Source organism: Ictalurus punctatus, chromosome 3 (assembly GCF_001660625.3).
Source record: "Ictalurus punctatus breed USDA103 chromosome 3, Coco_2.0, whole genome shotgun sequence".
NCBI lineage: Eukaryota > Metazoa > Chordata > Actinopteri > Siluriformes > Ictaluridae > Ictalurus > Ictalurus punctatus.
In genome coordinates this window covers 27,938,392-27,958,083 of record NC_030418.2, presented here as the reverse complement: position 1 = coordinate 27,958,083, position 19,692 = coordinate 27,938,392, and the positions used below count along the sequence as shown (strand labels likewise).

Genomic DNA, 19,692 nt, shown 5'->3' with positions numbered 1-19,692 from the left:
GTTGCATAAAGATTTTGTCACCATCTCCCTACCCGAGAGAACAAAACCAAAGCACTGCACAAAACACAAACACCAATGGTATAATGAGAACACTACATGCACTACATGACTGTTTGCTGAGCAAGCAAACTAGAAAGAACCCAACAATGGCATAAGCTTGAGAGGAAACCAAAAGGTGGGAAGAGGGACAGAAAAGGCTGAGATAAAGTGAGAGGTCCACTCACGGGAGTCTGTGAGGAGGAAGAGGAGGAGGAGGAGGAGGAGGAGGAAGGAGGCAGCAGGAGGCAGCGTGGAGCGCTGAAGGCAGAGGTTGTTACTCACTTGGGCGCCTGGATGCCCCCTGCCCCAGTCGAGGTGGAGGCGGAGGCTTTACGCACAAGGCGATACTGCATTTCAGCGGCTGCGGCGCTCGAGTAAGACAGGGACTTGCCTAAAGGCGGGTGACTTGCGCGTGGAGGGTGGGTAGAGGGGGGCAGTGGAGCATCTGTGGAGCGTGTGCGGTATGGGTTAGAGGGCCTTGGCAGCCCTGAATCAGACAAGAGTGGAGGGCGGGAAAAGCGAGGCGGCCGATGCTGCTGCTGCTGGTGGTGATGATGGTGGTGGTGGTGGTGGTGATGGTGCTGGCGAGGTTGTGCATCATGAAACAGCCTTTCACGTTCTCGGTCAGGTAGTGGCGGAGGGGAGGCGGGGCCACGCAGGTAGGCGGTGCCACGGTGAGGTGAAGCAAGCAGGGCAGAGCTGGAAGAGGAGGGCTGGTGAAGCTCCTCCTCTCGCTGCTGGGCGATCTGTGCAGACAGAAAAGGGGAGGTGTAGCCAAGCGGGGGGTTGGGGGATGTTGATTCGAAATTCTGGCTTTCAGAAGGTGTAAGAAGGCTGTCATAGGACAAGCTGCCATTGCGGGGTGGAGGCGTCTGATTGGCTGAGCTCTTGTAGCTGGAGGCCTCAGAGGGTGGTGCATTGTGGGAGGTGGAGCGTACGCTGGAGGAGCGAGAAGCGCCCCCGGAGAGCACAGTGGGGTCGGAGAAGGAGGGATAAGAGCACCCCCCGAAGGAATAGGCAGAGATTCCAGGGGCTGGTGGTGCCCCTTGGCCTCCGGAGGGTCGCTCAGCACCCACACGCTCTCCTCCTCCTCCATCACGGCCATCCAGACTGGGCTCAGAGCGGAAACCCGGCTGCTGACTGGACTGGAGGAGAGAGGAGGACGACTCCTTCAAACTGTCCCCACGACTCATCTAGAGAGAGCAAAAGCAAGAGAGTGACAGTATAGGGGAGGGAGAGAGAGAGAGAGTGTGAGAGAGAGAGAGAGAGAGAGAGAGAGAGAGAGAGAGAGAGAGAGAGAGAGAGAGAGAGAGAGAGAGAGAGAGAGATGCAGAGAAAAGCTATTAAAAACAAGATATACTTAAGAATGGAAGGAATAAGACCGTCAAAGAAATCAGCACTGACACTGGAAAAATAGCTGAGGCATAAGAACTGCAGGATGGAAAAGCAATCAATTATACTAAGAGATTCTAATCTATCCTTACAAGTCGATACAGACCTTCTCCGTATAAAATAATTTATTAGGAGTAAATACTGTGTCTGATGAACTGGAAAAAATGTGCACATTTGAATCAATTTTCACGACCTACAAAATTCAGTTTATAAGGTTTGGCAATATTCCAGCTTGAGAAAACATTCCATTCCTTCACCATAATCAGCATTTTTTTCCTCAATCGCAGAACTTCTGTGGAATAAAGAAAACATGTCTATTTTATTACAGCAATCCCTCAACCCCAACAGGTGATTTAAAAAAAAAAAAAAAATGTTTAAATCCTTTTGGATGTCTGATTCCAACTGTATAGATTGTGGTTTGAGTCAAACTACTGGACAAGTGAAAATAGAAAAATTATATTTTCTCAGTTTATTTTCTCTATAAATATGCTGATCTATAAACAAATACTATTGATCATAGGTATACGGGTGCAGGTAAAAAAAAAAAAAATTGGAATACCTTGGAAAAGTTACATTTTTCCCGTAATTGAATTCAAAAAGTGGACCGTTCATATATTCTAGATTCATTACACAAAGTCAAATACTCCAAGCCTCTTTTTGTTTCAATCTTGATGATTATGGCTTACAGCTCATGAAAATCAAAAATCCAGTATATCAAAATATTACAATAAAGAATGTATAATACAGAAATGTCGACCTGAGAAGAGCTCTAAATCAGCTAATTAACTCAAAACACCTGCAAAGGTTTCCTGAGCCTTTAAGTTCTCGGGCTACATCCGAAATTTGTGATTCCTATGACAGTACGTACTGTCTTGAACGTGTTGCCGTTGAAACAGTATGGACAAGTCAGTACGTGTGTGTATTATGATTACAAACCCAGACATACTACATCCGCAATGTTAGCACTGTCATGTGACCTTCGACGTCATCGTAAACACAAAAAAATCTTAAACAATATAATCTATTTGGGTATTGTTAAACAAGTCCTGTTTAAACAAGGTTTGATACTTTAATGTGTATCGGATGCATACTGCAAAATCTCGCCGGAAGCAGTAATAATGTGAATAATGCAAAAAGGCTAATAATGCTTGACTGTACATTATATTTCAAACTGCGTTGGTGAACATGGCGACGCTACCATGCGGCTCTTCTGTTCTTGCACAGCAGCTTATCATCATTGTCGTAACGAAGATGAGGGACTGTTTATAAAGACGATTTGCACTTTCAGAATTAATGAAGATGACAGTCTCATTACAGAGTGAATGATTAGGCAAGTTTAGAGCAGACACTGGAATAAATTTGTCTAAAGTCTGTTCAGACAGGTTATGGATGACATGAGAAAGTGCGTGAAGCAGAAATTACTGCAGCAATAGCAGCTCAGAAAGAAGCAGCATTAGCTTCAAGACACTTGTTACTATACCGTAAGGCATGAGAAGAAGCACATTAATATAAACCTGTGATTTGTCTTGCAGCCAACTCCTTCTGAATGAGAAGAATCAAGAAGAATTCAACAGCACTGTAATATTACAGCATTTATGCAACCCTGTAAAAATGTACCTACTGTGCAGAAAAACTCACTACAAGTTTACACGGTTAATTCAATTAAACAGACATTTTTAGATGGATATGCCTTGTACATAGCTTTACGCACAGTTCAAAGTATTTTTAAAAAATGCTAGCCACAATCAGCAGAGGCCCACAGTCTGATGGTTTTCTCCCCATTGTAACTGACGATTAGAGAGCAAGGGCAGACTTGCTAAGGTTGCAAGATTAGACATTTCTACACAGCAACACCCCCCAATTTATGGCTCAAATCTCATCAATGTACAACTAGCGGGCTAATACAGGAAATATAAAAAGGGTCAAGTAGGGATGGGCAATATGGACTTAAAACTAGATCATGATATTTTCTGGTATATCAGTGACCATATAAATATAGTACCATGCAACACTGTTTTTGGCTACAAGTGACAGCTGCATGCAGTCTTGAGAGCCTCAGAAAACACAAACATTGATCTAAAACTGGTTCTAAAGTTGCTAAAGGGGTCTGAAAAGTCGCCAAGTTGGCAACACTGGTCTGCAGTGACAGCTACATAAAAGGCAGGCTAAGCTCCACCTCTCCCCAGCAAAAAGAAAATATATCGGGAGAGAGAACACAGACTTTTCCAATTATGTACATTCTATTTGAAAAGCAATAAAATACACCAAGTACCCACACGATACCCTATCTGTTTTTTTTCTTGAAACCAATTTCTTATCATGGGGAGAATTTCTACTGGTATATCACAAACGATAAGATATTGCCCATTCCTAGGGTCATATTACATTTTGAGTATTTATACAACTAGAGGGAAATTACAAACAGAAAAAGTCAAAGGATTGCAATAAGGTGAGCATCAGCCAGAATTCACTCAGGGTTGAATAAATGATAATATATGATGAGCAAATCATTTGATCCATTTACATTTTTACAGGAAAATTGGATGAAAACAAGCTCACGTATCAAACCTCAACAATCGAGAGATTAGAAATATGGAACAGCCGTAATAAAGCACACCGCAGAATGCCTCTCAAATCTTAAACAAAAATTACCAGGTTCTACCAGAAGTACTTCTATTATCATGATTATAAAATGCCTCTAATTCTGTACAAACAATATAAAGCCCTTTGATAAGAATGAGATCACTGGGCAATATTAATTTCCGGTTTTGCCCTTCTCACTTTCAGTGTCCTATTTTGAAGCCAATATGCAGGCAGATAAGAAGCACAATGCGATGCAACCCCCCAACACACACACTCACACATTGTGCTAACTCTCACAATAAACAACAGATGGGGCTTGTGGGTGGGTTGCTGAAGAAAAGAAGGCTAATGAAATCAAGGTCAATCACTTGTTAATCCTAGTAAAGGTTAATGCAGCAAATGAAACTCATCCTTCATAGTGTTTAATTAATATCATTCTAGATGCGAGAGACAGGGTGTGTACGACACCTGAAACAAAATCGCATGACTGATCACATCTCACCTCCTTACATTAACATCAATTAACACGACAGGTCATTCAGCACAGTGGCAGAGTGGCAGCTGAATGATTACAGGTGTGAAGCTTCTCCAGTTTAATTTAGTACAAAGATCATTAGATTTATAATAGTGTGTAAGGCAATCACAGAGTCAGTTCAAGTATCTCTGTATCAGGATAATGCAACACCTCACACACAGCTATTTATTACTATTATAGAGAGATTTATAAACATTTCCTTTTGTAGTGTGTTTCTCTATTGCTCGTTTCTTTTTCTTTCTCTGCACAAGTCAGCCTTGGGAAGGAGGTGTGGCCTATGTACCGGTCAGTCTCTATTAAGGAGGTGTGGTCTATGAACCTGCCATTCCCAATGTAGGAGGTGTGGCCCCTCCACTTCTCAGTCATAGTAAAGGAGGCATGGGCTGGGTCTGAAATCATGTACTGTGACAGTACCTACTGCATTCGATTCAGAATATACTGCTCAGCTGATAAAACAGTACACACTGATCAGTATACATGTATAGTGTGAATACAATCTGGATGTATTGCAACCATGCTGGCATCGTCATACAAATTAAAAGATAGCAGACGCGCTGCTTTCCGCCATTTTTTACGGCTCTTCCATGCCAGTCCCATTGCCTTATGGGACAGCACAGTGTCCATTGCTTCCATACTGCAGAATCTCAGAGGAAGCTGTAGGTCATCCAGGAAGTTCTCACCTACTGTTTTATGAATACTGAGAATTCGGTCATACTGTTCCTTTGGCCTAGCAAAGGAGGCGTGGACTCTCCACCTGTCTGTCTGAAGAAGGAAGCATGGTTTCCCACTCCTCAAAACTGAATGCATCACATCCCACTGCATTATACTGTATCTCACTGAAACTCTAAAATTTGATGTCCGCATTCAATGTTGCAGACAAGTCATAAAATTGGTTCACAGACAAACACACACATCCCTATAGGTATAAATCACATACCCACACACACACACACACACACACACACACACACACACACACACACACACACACACACACACACAAATAACACAAAGGGGCATATTCAAACACCAAAGTTATGTTTGAATTACTAAAATAAATGAGGGGTGGACAAAACACAAGCCTGGGCACCTGGGACAAGCAAATTTTGCGTCCGGGCAATTAGTTTTTTTTGTTGTTTTTTTTTCATTCACACATGCCGTGTGGACTAGTAGGTTTAATCATTATAGACACCCCCCTCCCATTTTTGCTAAAACTAAAACGTAACTGAAACCATAAATCAACGGTCCCCAACCACCAGGTCACAACCCAGTACTGAGCTGTGGAAGAGTTGCTACCGGGCCACAAGAATTAAAAAAAAAGTGTCCAGGCTAAATGAGATGCCACTGTATTATTTACTGTGTGTTTCCTCTTTAAGAGCCACTAACCAAATTTACATAAACACGATAACAGTAAACATCAGTTCCACACTTTCAGGTTCAGCTAATATGAACATGAGTGTGAAAAACATCTCTCGAACGTTTCTTTAGTGGAGGAGGTAAGAAAGACCAAACGATGGCGACAATATAGACAGCGGTTGACGAGAAAAAGGGGAAAAAAAGAAAGCTGCCTTTAACCGAAAATATTATGATTCGTATCTTAAAAAAAAAAAAAAAAAAAAAAAAAAACCCCACACAACGGTTTTGTCTCTACTGGCAATTCACATACTCCAAAACCCATGTGTATAAGATATGGAAATAAATTGGCTAATGAGTCGATGAAGCCCTCAAAATTGCTACGGCATCTTGGACCCCAAGGGTATAGGAATTGGGCATTTTGAGCTTGGTGACTAGGCAAACTTAGTAACCTTTACACACTATGCAAAGACACAGCATCACGTTGGGCAATGACCTTTTGTTGTGAGAGTAAACATGATATGCCACATTAAGAATTTTTTAGATGATGATTATACACTTTTTTCATAATCTGTATTAATACGTTTAACTAGTAAACTGGTTTATCACTTATCACATCACGTTAGAAGCCACTTAGTTTTTAAAAATAGTTTTCTAGCAAGCAAAAACACGGGACACACAAATTGGGAGTTTTACTTGCTCTATGGACTAGCAAATAAATGATTTGTCCACTCCTCAAAAAGAACTGTCTTAAGAAACAGATGTATAAAGCACTCTAAATTAGGCTAGACTTAAGAGCTTAACATTAGCAAGTGCTTAAATACATACTGCTGAGTCTGTGAGGTTACACTAGGAAAAGGGCTAATACACACGCAAAGACACACAGACAAAAACACACACAAACAAAGGCAAACAGAAAAGAATATGTACAATGACAACTTACTGATACTGTTCAACTGAAATCCACTGGGTCAATCAAATCAAAAGATAAAAAAGATGAGGTATGAGAATGGATTAAAAATAGAAAAAAAAAGACAAAAGGATTAAAATATAAAGCGTGTAAATGATGATTACTGAAGCATTGTGTGAGACGATCGAGGTCACGGATTTACATATTAATCACTCTTACAGGTGTAATAACACAGCCAGACGATATAGACACAAGTACACACAGTACATGACAGAAGAGACTGACATCCACACACACACACACACACACACACACACACACGCGCATTACCTGGTTGGCATAGGCGTGTGTCAGAGCGGTGTGGTTCTTCCCCGGGCTGCTGTATGTAGGTCGGTATTTGTACATGGTGGGAGTTGGTGGAGCTTTATTTAACAGGCTGCTCTCTGGAACACACAGCAGTGACATGTTAGAGACAAACAAACACACAACCTGATCCTCCTTTCGATCTGAGAAAATTCAAAATAGACAGGTTTCCTTCCAAGAGACTTTATGTGAAAAGTGTTTTAGCATGTTGAGATGTTTGCCTAAGCCAGGCCATGGAAACAGACGTGTAGTATTTTCACAAATATTGACATGACTGTATTCAGTTTCACTTTATAGGATAAAGTTTGTATATATGTTAAAAAAAAAAAAAAAAAAAAATATATGAAATGTTTTTGAAAATCAAAACATAGTCACATGTTTATTCTCTGTAGTAGTTCCCAACAACAAACTAAGGGTACATCTCAATCAGCTCCCTAGTTCAGTAGTCAGGACACTGGTCAGGGAGTCGGCCATTTTATGGCCCGCCTCAATTGCAAAATCCTTCCAGTGCATTAGAACGTTCACTCCCTAAAAAACTCCACAATGGAAAAACCAGACAGCATCGACGCGCAGTTCGCTCCTTTACTGGAAACAATCTCATTTTCTGAAGCTCCTCAGATCGAAAAAAAAAAAAGAAAAAAGAAAAGATAATGGCGGATGAACTCTCAGCCGAACTTAGTCCAAATACCTTATCACCGTTTTAACTTACAAATGATTATATCCTTTAAGTAATCATTTGATAGCTTTACATATTAAACTTTATTTGACGTTCTATATACAGTTGAGTCTAACGACTTAAGTGTTTAACGATTTAAAAAATTCTACTAGCTAGCCTACAATCCTGCTTGAAGTATCATGACAGAAACGTGTGTGTAAAGCTAACAAATTGATATGACACAATTTCAGATGATATATGCCAGTGGTGGTACAATGCGAGTACATAATCATGTCACCAGAAATTGAGTCATCAGTGCCCCAATGTGTAGCGAGTCCTTACCAGCGCCCGAACTCGTGTAAACGATATACTGATTCATGACATAGGGAGCTGATTGAGATGCACCCTAAAACAATGCTGGATTGAGAATAAAATAAAAACCAATTTTAAAGTTTCATTTCTTGGGTTAGTTTAAATCTAGTTTCACGTGATGAGCTGTTTCATTTCAGTGTCGTCATCTTTTGATGTTAACTGCAAAGGTTAGCTGAAACATAAGAATTATACGAACCTCAATAATAATAATAATAATAATAATAATAATAATAATAATAATAATAACAATAACAACAACAATCAGCAGTCTGAGTTCGATTTCAGAACCCTTATCAGTAGATGATGGGAAAAAAAATCAGGGGAACCAAACAAGAGAAATCCTGCACACAAGTGGCAATATTCACAAAAATCACATATTTTAAAAACACTTATTTTGTTGCTTGCTTTATAATCATAATTAAAGAATGCAAGAAAACATCGTTATTAAGAACACAGAAAACACAGAATCGGAGAGACCAAATCTAGGAGTCCAGCATTTTTTTGGTTATTAAGCTGTCTTAACACACCTACTAAACCAACGATCTTATGATAAAGTCTTGGCATTCATTTTGGCACCGTTCCTGGGCAGCTATTTCCAGTCATGCAAGATGGTGAGAGACTCATGTAACAGAAAATAGTTGACTAGGATATGAAATGGCTGTTAAATTATGACAAAATGGCAGTAGTGTAGCCTTCTGTGCTGCCACCTTCACATTTTAAGCAGTGGCCTGGTCTTTAATCATACCATCTCTGAATAAGCTCGATCATTAACTGATGAAGGGAATCAGGTGTATCGGAGTAGGTACTATTCCACTGCTAAGCTCTTCCAAGACTAAAGCTGTAGTTGAGCGAGGTCCTTAACCATCTTTGCTCCAGGGGTGCCGTATCATGGTTGACCGTGCACTCTGACCCCAACCTCCTAACAAGCTGAGATATGTGAAGAAAAGAATGTCACTGAGCTGTAATGTATAAGTGACAAATAAAAGCATCTTGTTATATCGATAATATTGCTCATTAGACTCATGGCCATCAGTGTAAGAGGTAGGGCTCAGATCAAGTATGTTAGTTAGCAAACATAACCACTAGTTAAGGCTCTCAGATTGTAGCCGTTAATAGTGGATCATGTGACTTCAGTAGCATATATATTGGCGACAGATGCCAGAAAGGCTTCAAATGAACAGAACACCTTTTTAATAAATAATAAATAAATAAATAAATAAATAAATAAATGAGAGTGAGAGAGAAGGGCAAGGTAGAATTTGTCATCTTAGACAGTTAGGAATTAATAAATGAAAAATTTATTTCAAGTGCAATGTTCATCTTAATTCCAACTACTACATTGCAAGCTATAATGCATAACACAGAAGTCCAGCTCCAGCATAATATTTAACCCAAAATGAGGTCAATAATGACTAGTTAATTTGACTTTTTTTTTTTTTTTTTAAAAAAGAGAGAGAAAAAAAAGAAAAAGAAAATTAGACATGTCATTGTGGTGTGGGTGTGTACCTTCAGCGGGTCCTCTCGACAGGCCAGGGTATCTAAGCTCGGGTTTAGGAGGAGGAGGCGGCTCAGCATCAGCAGACTGACTCTCAATCATCTCTAAACTACTCTTAGACTGAGAGCGCGAGAGAGAGAGAGAGAGAGAGAGAGAGAGAGAGAGAGAGAGAGAGGGCAAGGAAAAAAAAAATATATATATATATACACAAATGACAAGTGAATTATATCGGAGTCAGACAGTGACAGAGGAAAACAGTGATAGGAGGGTGCCTGAGCACCAAGCACCGGCCCTGAAGTGGACACAGATATAGGAAGACAAAACACAGACAGTAAAAGAAGTGTGTACATGCGCGTGTATGTACATGTGTGTGTGGAGATGGCCTACCCGGTGTAAATCTCCATGGATACCATTGTCCAGCACCTTGGCTGCCAGCTGTGCCTCGGAGAATTGTGGCCTCAAGAACGGGGGCTGAACTGGCACCGTCTGTGCCTTTCTCTTCCTGCCCACATACCTGAGGAAGAGACAGGAAAGATTTCTCAGCATGAACAGGAAGTAAATTGGCCGTTCGGGAGTAAAAATGCAAATCGTAACAGTTCCCCAAAGTTGTTTATCTGAATACAAATAATGAACTCTGCATGATCAGAAAATCTCAGAGCTGACAGACCAACAACCACTCTGCAAGAAGATCTTGCCAAAAACAACAGAACACTGTAAGTATAAAAATTTTAAAAAAATTAAAAAAAATAAATCAAAAAAAACCAAACACATTGCATTTGCCTATGTTTCATCAAAAGCTTTTAGTGTTTAGGGTTCACCGTTAGTTTGTTTAGCTATAAAAAAAAAAAAAAAAAAGAGCAGCATGGGTAGGTCCTGACTTAGAGAATTTAGGTTAAATTCATGCAATTGAACACAAATTGCAAGAACAGGTTTTATATATATATATATATATATATATATATATATATATATATATATATATATATATATATATATATATATATATATATATATATATATATATATATATATATATATATAGTGATGCATTAAACAGCCAAAAATGTGTGGACACCCGAACATCACAACCATATGTGGTTCTTCCCTGAATTGCTGCCACAAAGTTGGAAGCACACAATAGTATAGAATATCTTTGAATGCTGTAGCATTAAGATTTCCCTTCACTGGAACTATGAGGCCCAAACCTGTTCCAGCATGATGATGCCCTTGTGCACAAAGAGAGCTCCATGAAGACATGGTTTGCCAAGGCTGGCGTGGAAGAACTCAAGTGGCCTGCACAGAGCCCCGACCCCAAGCCCACTGAAGACCTTTGGGATGAACTGGAACGCTGACAGTACACCAGGACTTCTCGCCCAACATTAGTACCCGACCTCACTAATGCTCTTGTGGCTTAATAAACAAAAACTCTTATTTCCCCAGACAGGAAATAAATTTAAGAGCATCCTCACTGAAAAACCTATACATCACAAGGCAAATAATAACATGTGTCCAGAGGACATGCGGGCTATAAAGGGAAAACTTGCCTGGGTGCCTGGGAGCTGCAGAGAACACGAGTCACATTTCTCCAACAGCCATTAGTGAAGGGGTTCACGCCTCCTCTGAATTTTCCCGTTACCTAAAAAGAAAGAAGCAGATTCATAAAGATAAGAAGAGAGCTAGAATTAGCCAGAAGCAGAGAAAACAGGCTGAACTAATGGACAGAGATTCTAATCTGAAGATTCTAATCTGACGGTTCAGTGGAAGTCATATACCCAAGAGCTATAAAACTGCCCTACAAGGATTAGAATCAGCATCAATACTGTCAAACACACACACACACACCTGCTCGTTAGTGGTTCTGCCTCTCGCTACCAGTACAATATGGAAACCAGTAAGGCCTGCTACTGGGATGAAGAAAAGTCCTGCTACACACATAACACCCATTCTGAGAGAAAAAGGGTCAAGGGACACAACTGCACAGAAACACAGATAAGCTATACCATGCCAAGTTCTATATTTATTCCTCAGTGTCTGAATAAAAGAACAAACGTTTATACATATACACTGAAGTAATGCATGGATCCATCCTTCACCACAAACATTCACACACACACACATCACATCTAAAAAGATACGTGACAGCTGAGTGTACTCGGTCAAGCTGCTGTGTATGGTACAGGATGAAGAGCAGCCCAAAACCGAAGACGCCCATGATGTGAGTTGTCAGAGAGAGCAGGAACAGGAAGAAGTAGCGGTAGTTCCTCCTGCCTATACAGTTGTTCACCCACGGACAGTGGTGATCAAAATCCTACAGGAAGAGATGGAGCATGGGAGAAAATAACTTTGCATTTTCTCCGTCATTGACTTTCAAGGCATAGCACTGGAGACACAAATATGGAGAAAGTTCTGAAATGACAACGGTCTCTACACTGAGCTCCAACAACATTTCCACCTGAACCGTTTGGAAGCAGAATGCTTTCGCCCAATCAGATTTACTCAAAACGGCCCGATGACCGAGTCCAATCTATCAAAACCGTTGAGGTGGGGCTGCTTAATAACATTCACTAATATCTAACAGGGGGTGACTTCATTTAGCTACTACACTGTATTTGTATGTGTACTTGGGTGGATTCATACCTCCACACAGTTGTCACACACTGAGCAATGTGAACATCGAGGTGGTCGGTAGAACCGGCACGTTGAACACCACTTCATGCGCACCTGTATTCCCCGAATCTCCACCGTCTTATAGAGCGGCGCTCGGAAATCGTCCTCCTTATCCTCATCTTCCTCAGCTGCAACGCAAATGTTATATAATGTCTATATTCCTTCAAAATTAAATAAATACACAATTTGAAGATTCCCACGTTATAGTTAACTTCTAAAAGTACAAAATAAATGTCTCCTCACAGAAAACCTCACCATAATCAATGACTAGTGTCTGCCTTACAAGTCCCCAAGTAAGCTGTTATTATAGAAAAGCAGCATATTATAACTAGTACATTAATATAAAGCTTGCAGCTGGAACTATAGGCCGTCGAGTGAGACATCAGTTTGATGTCAGTAGGTCTTCTCCTGTTTGCAGAAACAGAACAGGAGACCAAAGAGATTAAGAACATGCCAGAATTTGTTTTCTAAAATGCCGTGTGTTGTGATGTTGGGAGTCAGAATCAGGGGGGAAAAAAAAAAAACAGGTTCAGAAACACATTCGTTTTTACCGCATACTATGGAATCAGACGTATTTCCAAGCAAACAGAATACGATTGTGGTTACAGGCAGTTAGGAGAGATAATTGGTCTGAGAAGCACCGTCTCTACAGCAACCAATTCATCTCAGCTAAATAGCCAACTATCATATTAGTAAAGCTAGTTAGCTAAGAATTAAAAAAGGCTTAACGCTTTACATTTACGGCATTTTGGCAGGCGGCCTTATCCAGAACGACTCACAATTATCTCTGAGCAGTTGAAGGTTAAGGGCCTTGATCAAGCGTCCAAAGGTGGCAGCTTGGTGGTGCTGGGATTTGAACTCTTAACCAATGAGCTACCACTTCACAGTCAAACCTGCATAGCTCGCCTAAAACCTACACCAAGAAACTAGCTAACTAATGCTAGATAACGATGTTACGTTCTTAGTGAGGAGTTTTCTATAATCGACACGTTTAGCCAGCTAATTTTGTTTATCTTACAAATGCATCTGTCTGGGCAGCACCTCAGCGTTCAGTGGTAAAAATAGTAAACGGTCTGCACTTATATAGCGCTTTTTAACCTTTCCACTGTTTCTCATTCACTGCCATAGCCTACTATCGGGAGCAAACTGGAGTTCAGTGTCTTGCCCCAGGACACTTTGGCATGTGGAGGTGTATGGGGTGGGAATTGAAGCACCAAACCTGAAATTAGTGTACATCCTGCTCTACCACCTAAGCCACAGCCACCCCAATGTCACAATGTCCTCGATATTGTAATCATAAAATATTACATTTTTGAACGTGCCCATGAACAACAAACTCGAAAGCGTCAAGAGCCTTCAAATCATTTCCCTACTTACAGGACGCCAAGCCATAAGGAGATACGCCATTTGAAAAATTTCAGTTTAGCTGAATAGCACTGCCTGTCTTTTAAACGTAATCCATAATAATAAGTGGATAACATTTTAGCTAATGTGAAAGCAATTTCTGAATAAAATTTTTTGATAGATTTTTTTAATATATTCTTTGGTCAGATTATAACCAAGTTGCAGCTACCGAGGTCTTTTTGCAACCAGGTTGCACATGCAGCTCTTTTTTTCTTTACAAATAACAGGAGGTCTGCTGTCAGAGCTGCTGTTAAAGAAAATCAATCAACACCTCCCGAGTGATCAGAATCAAGAATTCAACAGCGTTCTGGTATAACTGATTACGATATTAGCGTACCAAAGTTAAAGCAAATCAGATCAATGGTGTGCTATTAAACAGTGATATCTATAAATTCTACAGAAGCTGGCACATTTTGGATACCATCATTTATCACAACCTCAAAACGTACTAAAAAAAGACATGACGACTTGTGGCCCTCTGAAGTAAATGTAGGCAAGTGAGAATACACCAATAGAAAAAGCACAAAGATCGCATTTTACACTTAGATTATTGGCTACCTCTTGGGAAGATGCCTGGGTCCATGAAGGTGGCCATACAGAAGTTGGCCAACACAAAAAGGAAGATGATTCCATTGTATATTGGTATGGCGACTGAAAAATTCTCCGAAAGCCATGGGCACCTGACACATAAAGGGAAAAGAAAAGGGATTTCAAAAATAAATAAATAAATAAGCAGTTTAAAATATCAAGTCAGACATTCATGCTTCACAACATAGGCAAGTGCTGACAGTGTGAGTGTTTGCCAGTATAATGGATGCAGATATACAGTCCCTTCTGAAAGTATTGGAACAGAAGGTCAATTCTACTGTTCTCGCTATAAATTGACCACAATTTTGTTTCGTGATGAAATGCGAGATGACATAAGAATTTCAGCTTTAATGAATTCAACTGACCTTACCCAATCGAGCATGCATTTCACCTCCTGAAAATCCCCCGAAAATACCACAAAACAAACAACAACTGAAACAGGCTGTGGTAAAACCAGGAACAGCATCACAAAAGAAGAAACCAATAACTGGTGAGGTCAATGAGTCGCAGGCTTGATTCAGTTACTGCAAGTATGGGATATGCAGCCAAACAGTAAATCCTATTTACTATAAATTACCTCAAGACTGATCTGTTCATATATTTTGCTCGCCTAAAAAATAGGTGGTCTGATAAACAATATAAAACCTTTTTGTAATACAACTAGATGTAAATACCAGGAAATAACAGTTGAAATCCTAACTTGTCTCAGATCCATCTTTTGATCTCAAACCCAAACGTCTTTGGTGTAGAGCATAAACAAATGAGGGGACTGCAGGTTATGGTAGCGAAGATAGGGTTCAGCCCGTATTTAGGGTTATATGCTGTGTATTCCAATAAACCCATGAACTCTCACACACACAAAAATAAACTTAAATAAATAAAGATGGACCAGAGCAGTCAGCAGAAGAAAGAATAAAAAAATTGGAAAGATCAGCCATTGATGAGCCAAGATGAGCCATTTAAATTCTTGGTGTGGAATGACAGAAAAAGATTCCCAACAATCCGTAAGAGACTTTACAATTTTGCCATTTTATTTTTCCTACCTTTTTTATAGACACTAAATTAAAGCCTCAGCATTTCGCAATTCAACTGTTTACACTACCTATATATTGTGATGCATACTGTGCATACTAGAAATGCCTTCAAGTCTTTAAAGTCCCTGTGTAAGTGCCTTGAAACGTGCGGCATTATTCAACGTGTTGACGTAATTTCCACTGAAACCGGAAGTCACGGTAGGACATTGTATGGCACCTCCCCCTTTTTAAATAGCCAATAGTGTTTAGCTTACCTCACAGCCCAAGCTAAGCCGGACTTGACAGTTATTTCCATGGAAAAATGCTCAACACAAAGCTGTGAGCTGGCACAAATATCCTCTACTTCAAAGTGAATGAATTGAAGCCATTTCCTTCCAAATCAACTTACAGATGGAAAACTGAATAAAACGCACATGTTCGAACAGCCAAAGTCGCATGTACGACCCATGCTTGCCGACATGATTTCTCTCACTCAACAACGACTACATTGGCATGTGATTTTTATAGTGTTGGGGGCGGGAAACTTCCGACTCGAGACAGCATTTGATTGGACAGGAAATCTGATGAGAAGCTGAAGTGCAGAATGAGGTCCTCAAAATTGTCGAGAATTGTTGATTGATGGTAGAGAGAGACTGTACATTTTGAATGCATCTCTCTTCTATACGTGAATTCAGTCATTGTTTTGGAGCACACTATAGATAACCTTAAGGCCAACATATTCACACTAAAAGCCAGAGAACCTCAATTTTGTTTTCATGGGGACTTTTAAGAAATTTGTGTCATATCACCCACTCATATTATACACTACATTAACATCAACGCAATTTACGCACACACAACCCTGGCAAAGGTACTAGCTATAGAAGGAAGCTGAAATGCTGATCTCCGGTGACTTTGCACTATGGGTAAATTTATGGGTAATTATAAATAGTACATTTTGTGTCTCTGAGCTTAGGCAAAGCTTTTTATACCCATTTATATATTTTTCAAAAATCTGAGCTGATCAGCCCATCTACAACTTGGACGCAACTTGGATGAAATTAAATATAGTATGAACATGAGTATGGGGGTGTGTGTGTGTGTGTGCTCATACTCACGTGAAACAGAAGAAGAGCGTAGTTGCTCCAACAAGGAAGGCTGTTGCTGCAGACACCGGAACGTAGCGGCTGGGCCGAAGGGGGCGGGACGGAACGGTTGGGTGGGGAGGGGAGGCGGGGTCAGACAAACCCCCACTCTTACTGCTACTCGGCATTACCCAGGGCACACCAGGAGGAGCCGTCACTGAGAAACCACCCTTCTGAAGGTGCGTGTGTGCGCCTGTGTGTGTGTGTGTGTGTGTGTGTGTGTGTGTGTGTGTGTGTGTGTGTTTAGGAAGCGGGATAGACTATGGGAGGAGTAGCAGTCCTTCTCCTCCTCGACTCAAGATATAGAAATTACAGATTGTCTGCATAGTTACAGCTGAAAGATTCAAATGAAATGAGCAATGAATTAAAAAACTTAAAACAAGAAGTGAACGAATCAGGCTTTCTGCACTCCACTAAAACAATCCACACAGCATTCAGGCTTGAACAGAGACGCAGCCATCAAGTTGTGTTTCCTGACCCTTTTAGGCCAGCATGGAAAAGAAAAAGAAAAAAAAAAAAAGAAGCTTTTTATGAATGGCTTCTCTGAGATAACAAGCTCAATACTTTTCTTGGCTTCTTTTCAAAATTAATTTTTGCTTTAAAATCTAAAAGCCATTTTGGTCATTTTGAAAATAACTTTCCATTTAAAACCGCTACAAGCTACACTATAAAAAGCAATCCAATAACAAAAGGATATGGCGAACGTTTTTTGGTAAAAGCAACATAAAAGCGATGAGGAAAAAGCACTTAAATGTTGAATTAGTGTTCCATATGGCTGAACATTAATAACCATAAACGAGTGGTGCTAATGAAAACATTTGGTTTTACAACTTAAAAAGAGGTAGAGGATAAGATGTTTATGACATGGATTTTGTAGTTAATGCAAGTTTTGCACTAAAACAAGGTAAATTTGGGCTCCGAGTATTGTTAAAAGCTTTCAAAATCTCCGTCCTGTTTTAAAACAGAAGTCGGCCTGACGAAGGAGTAAGTCAAAACCGAGAAAGGAGGTAACATTAAGTGATAAAGCCAAACAACAGGGCAGTGACAGATTTAGTGTCTCCCCTTTTGCGTTTTACAGAGATGTAGATAGTGTTGTGAGGATGGCACGGAAATCGCTTCCAGCTGTTGCTCTTTCTGCCAGCTCCTGAAACATAGAAATGTCTCTTTTGATTTCGTTCAACATGTGGGGTATTGCACTTTGCTATGCTGGATATGCTTGAGTCTTTCTGTACCAAGTCGAAGCATTCTGCTTCTAGGCCAAAAGGCCAAAGGCAGTGATGGACCAGTCTAGCTGTTGTCCTCACAACCAATCAGCAGGATGTAGGCAAAAGTGCTAGCCAGGCGTCTGCCTAAATCTTCTAACAATAACAGAAGCATCTACAACAAGAAATAATTTTTTTTTTTTAAAGTACAAAGATTCTCTGAGGCACGGTGTGGCTCAAAACACAAAAGCTCACAGGAAATGCTAAAACAGAGCACGCTCCAGACACTCCCGAGTGCTCATTCAAACCAGTGGAGTGACTGTAAAATAAAAACTTCAAAGCTGCAGACGACCCCAAAACGCGGAAATGAGAACGAGAGACGAAGTATAAAGCACAAACAAAGCCCAGCTGTCCGCTGGGAGACTTTTGGGATTTCCTTGTGTGCCGTTTGTTGCAAGGCTGATGCCGGCGTGTATTACATAAGAGCTTGTGAAGGTTGCAGTTTCAAGCATGCAACCTGAGCCATGCTTACGGTTACGTGTGTGTGCACTCCAGAGAGTATGAGTAATCCAGTGAAAGAGGAAATGGGTCCAACAGGTTAACACATCGTTGCTCTTGTTTCAGCGATGCTCTTTTCAGAATGCCGCCGTCAAGCAAAAACAACAGGCTGTAAATGGTGATATCTGAAAGAAAGAACAGGACAACAGACTGATAAATCATTCAAACGATATTTGAGTCCGAGCGAATACAGAGTAATTATTTACAGTGACGAGGGACTGCAGATGACAAAAGACTGCTGTGTTTTCCCAAACCACAGCAGGTACTGTGACTTATCCAACCAAGCAGCAAGACCATTTTTGCATTAGCACAAACGTTAAACTATAAAACAGACACGATAAATGAAATTGCATGCCTCAATAATAAATCATAAATTTTAAAAATAATTAATTAATTAATAATAATAATAATAAAAAATCACTGCAAGCAGAAATCACTTATTTGTAGCCACAGCACATGCTATTATAATATGAAAGTGGATATAGCTTTACTATCTGAAAACTAACATTCTGCTGTAAGCCAATGTAATTTTTAATTGATGATACCGGTTTATGGTATTACATTCATACATCTTCAATGATCAGAATGTTACTAAATATTATGAAAATGGGAATAGCATTCAAAAGCAAAAATCCGTATTTCGGATGGATTTTTATTCAAATCCACTTTTTAGTTCAGCATCGATTATCTGATTCTTCCGACTTTCTGACTTGCAACTTCTGAGGTAAGTCAAATTTAGCACAATAATTATAGTTCATCATTACACCCCTATGTCGTATTACTATAGTAGATCACATCAACCAACAAGTTTAAAAGCTCAATTATGTTCATGTGAGGAAATACTAGTGTCTATGATTTCTATTAAATACATCACTAAATAAATATAAAATCAACAACTGCATAAAAAAAAAGAAAGTCTTTTTCTTCTTCAAAAAACGCACCAGTAAACAAGTTTTAACTGCCTCTGGGGGCTGTTACCGTGGTAACTCGGTTACCGAGCTACGACACACTGATTACCAATAATGTTTTTAAAATGAAACATTTCATTGTTTGTATATGAATGCATACATCTGTCTTTATATACTTATTTGAGGAAGATTAAATAAAACACTCAGCTTTAAAACTAATCTTACAAGTAAGCTAGTTTATTTCTAAAGACTTTGCTGCTCGACAGGTTTTAATGAAACTTGGGACTGAGACGGATCTCATTTTAAACTGAAGCACCGCTTTTCATAACCAATTTCTCCTCACTTACGTTTTCATATCTTGTTGTTTGACTGATACTTGGCCCAACAGCACTAATCTTTTTCAGTCTAAAAGCTGGAAATAGCAGTGTTTATGCCTGTCTGTAGGTCATTCATTCACACATTTCAAAAGTCTTGGTGTCAGAACCTGGAGAATCCGAGGTCTTTACCAGC

General features: G+C 40.0%; 1 protein-coding gene across 2 annotated transcripts in view; it reads right to left on the bottom strand.

Moving 5' to 3' along the window:
• zdhhc5a (zinc finger DHHC-type palmitoyltransferase 5a) overlaps positions 1 to 19,692 on the bottom strand; it is a 35,252-nt gene that overhangs the window by 2,055 nt on the left and 13,505 nt on the right. Inside the window, exons 2-11 of one of the 2 annotated variants that reach the window (XR_006982153.2) lie at positions 16,488 to 18,399; positions 14,327 to 14,448; positions 12,335 to 12,492; positions 11,833 to 12,005; positions 11,540 to 11,642; positions 11,242 to 11,333; positions 10,085 to 10,211; positions 9,709 to 9,817; positions 7,143 to 7,255; positions 225 to 1,232 (exon numbers count right to left, since the gene is read on the bottom strand). Coding sequence is in view for 1 of the 2 variants with exons in the window: in XM_017463100.3 (XP_017318589.1) it covers positions 322 to 1,232; positions 7,143 to 7,255; positions 9,709 to 9,817; positions 10,085 to 10,211; positions 11,242 to 11,333; positions 11,540 to 11,642; positions 11,833 to 12,005; positions 12,335 to 12,492; positions 14,327 to 14,448; positions 16,488 to 16,642 (2,063 nt within the window). In the remaining variant the exon portion in view is untranslated. The remainder of the gene's footprint in view (positions 1 to 224; positions 1,233 to 7,142; positions 7,256 to 9,708; positions 9,818 to 10,084; positions 10,212 to 11,241; positions 11,334 to 11,539; positions 11,643 to 11,832; positions 12,006 to 12,334; positions 12,493 to 14,326; positions 14,449 to 16,487; positions 18,400 to 19,692) is intronic. The other variant, XM_017463100.3, reaches the window with a different exon arrangement.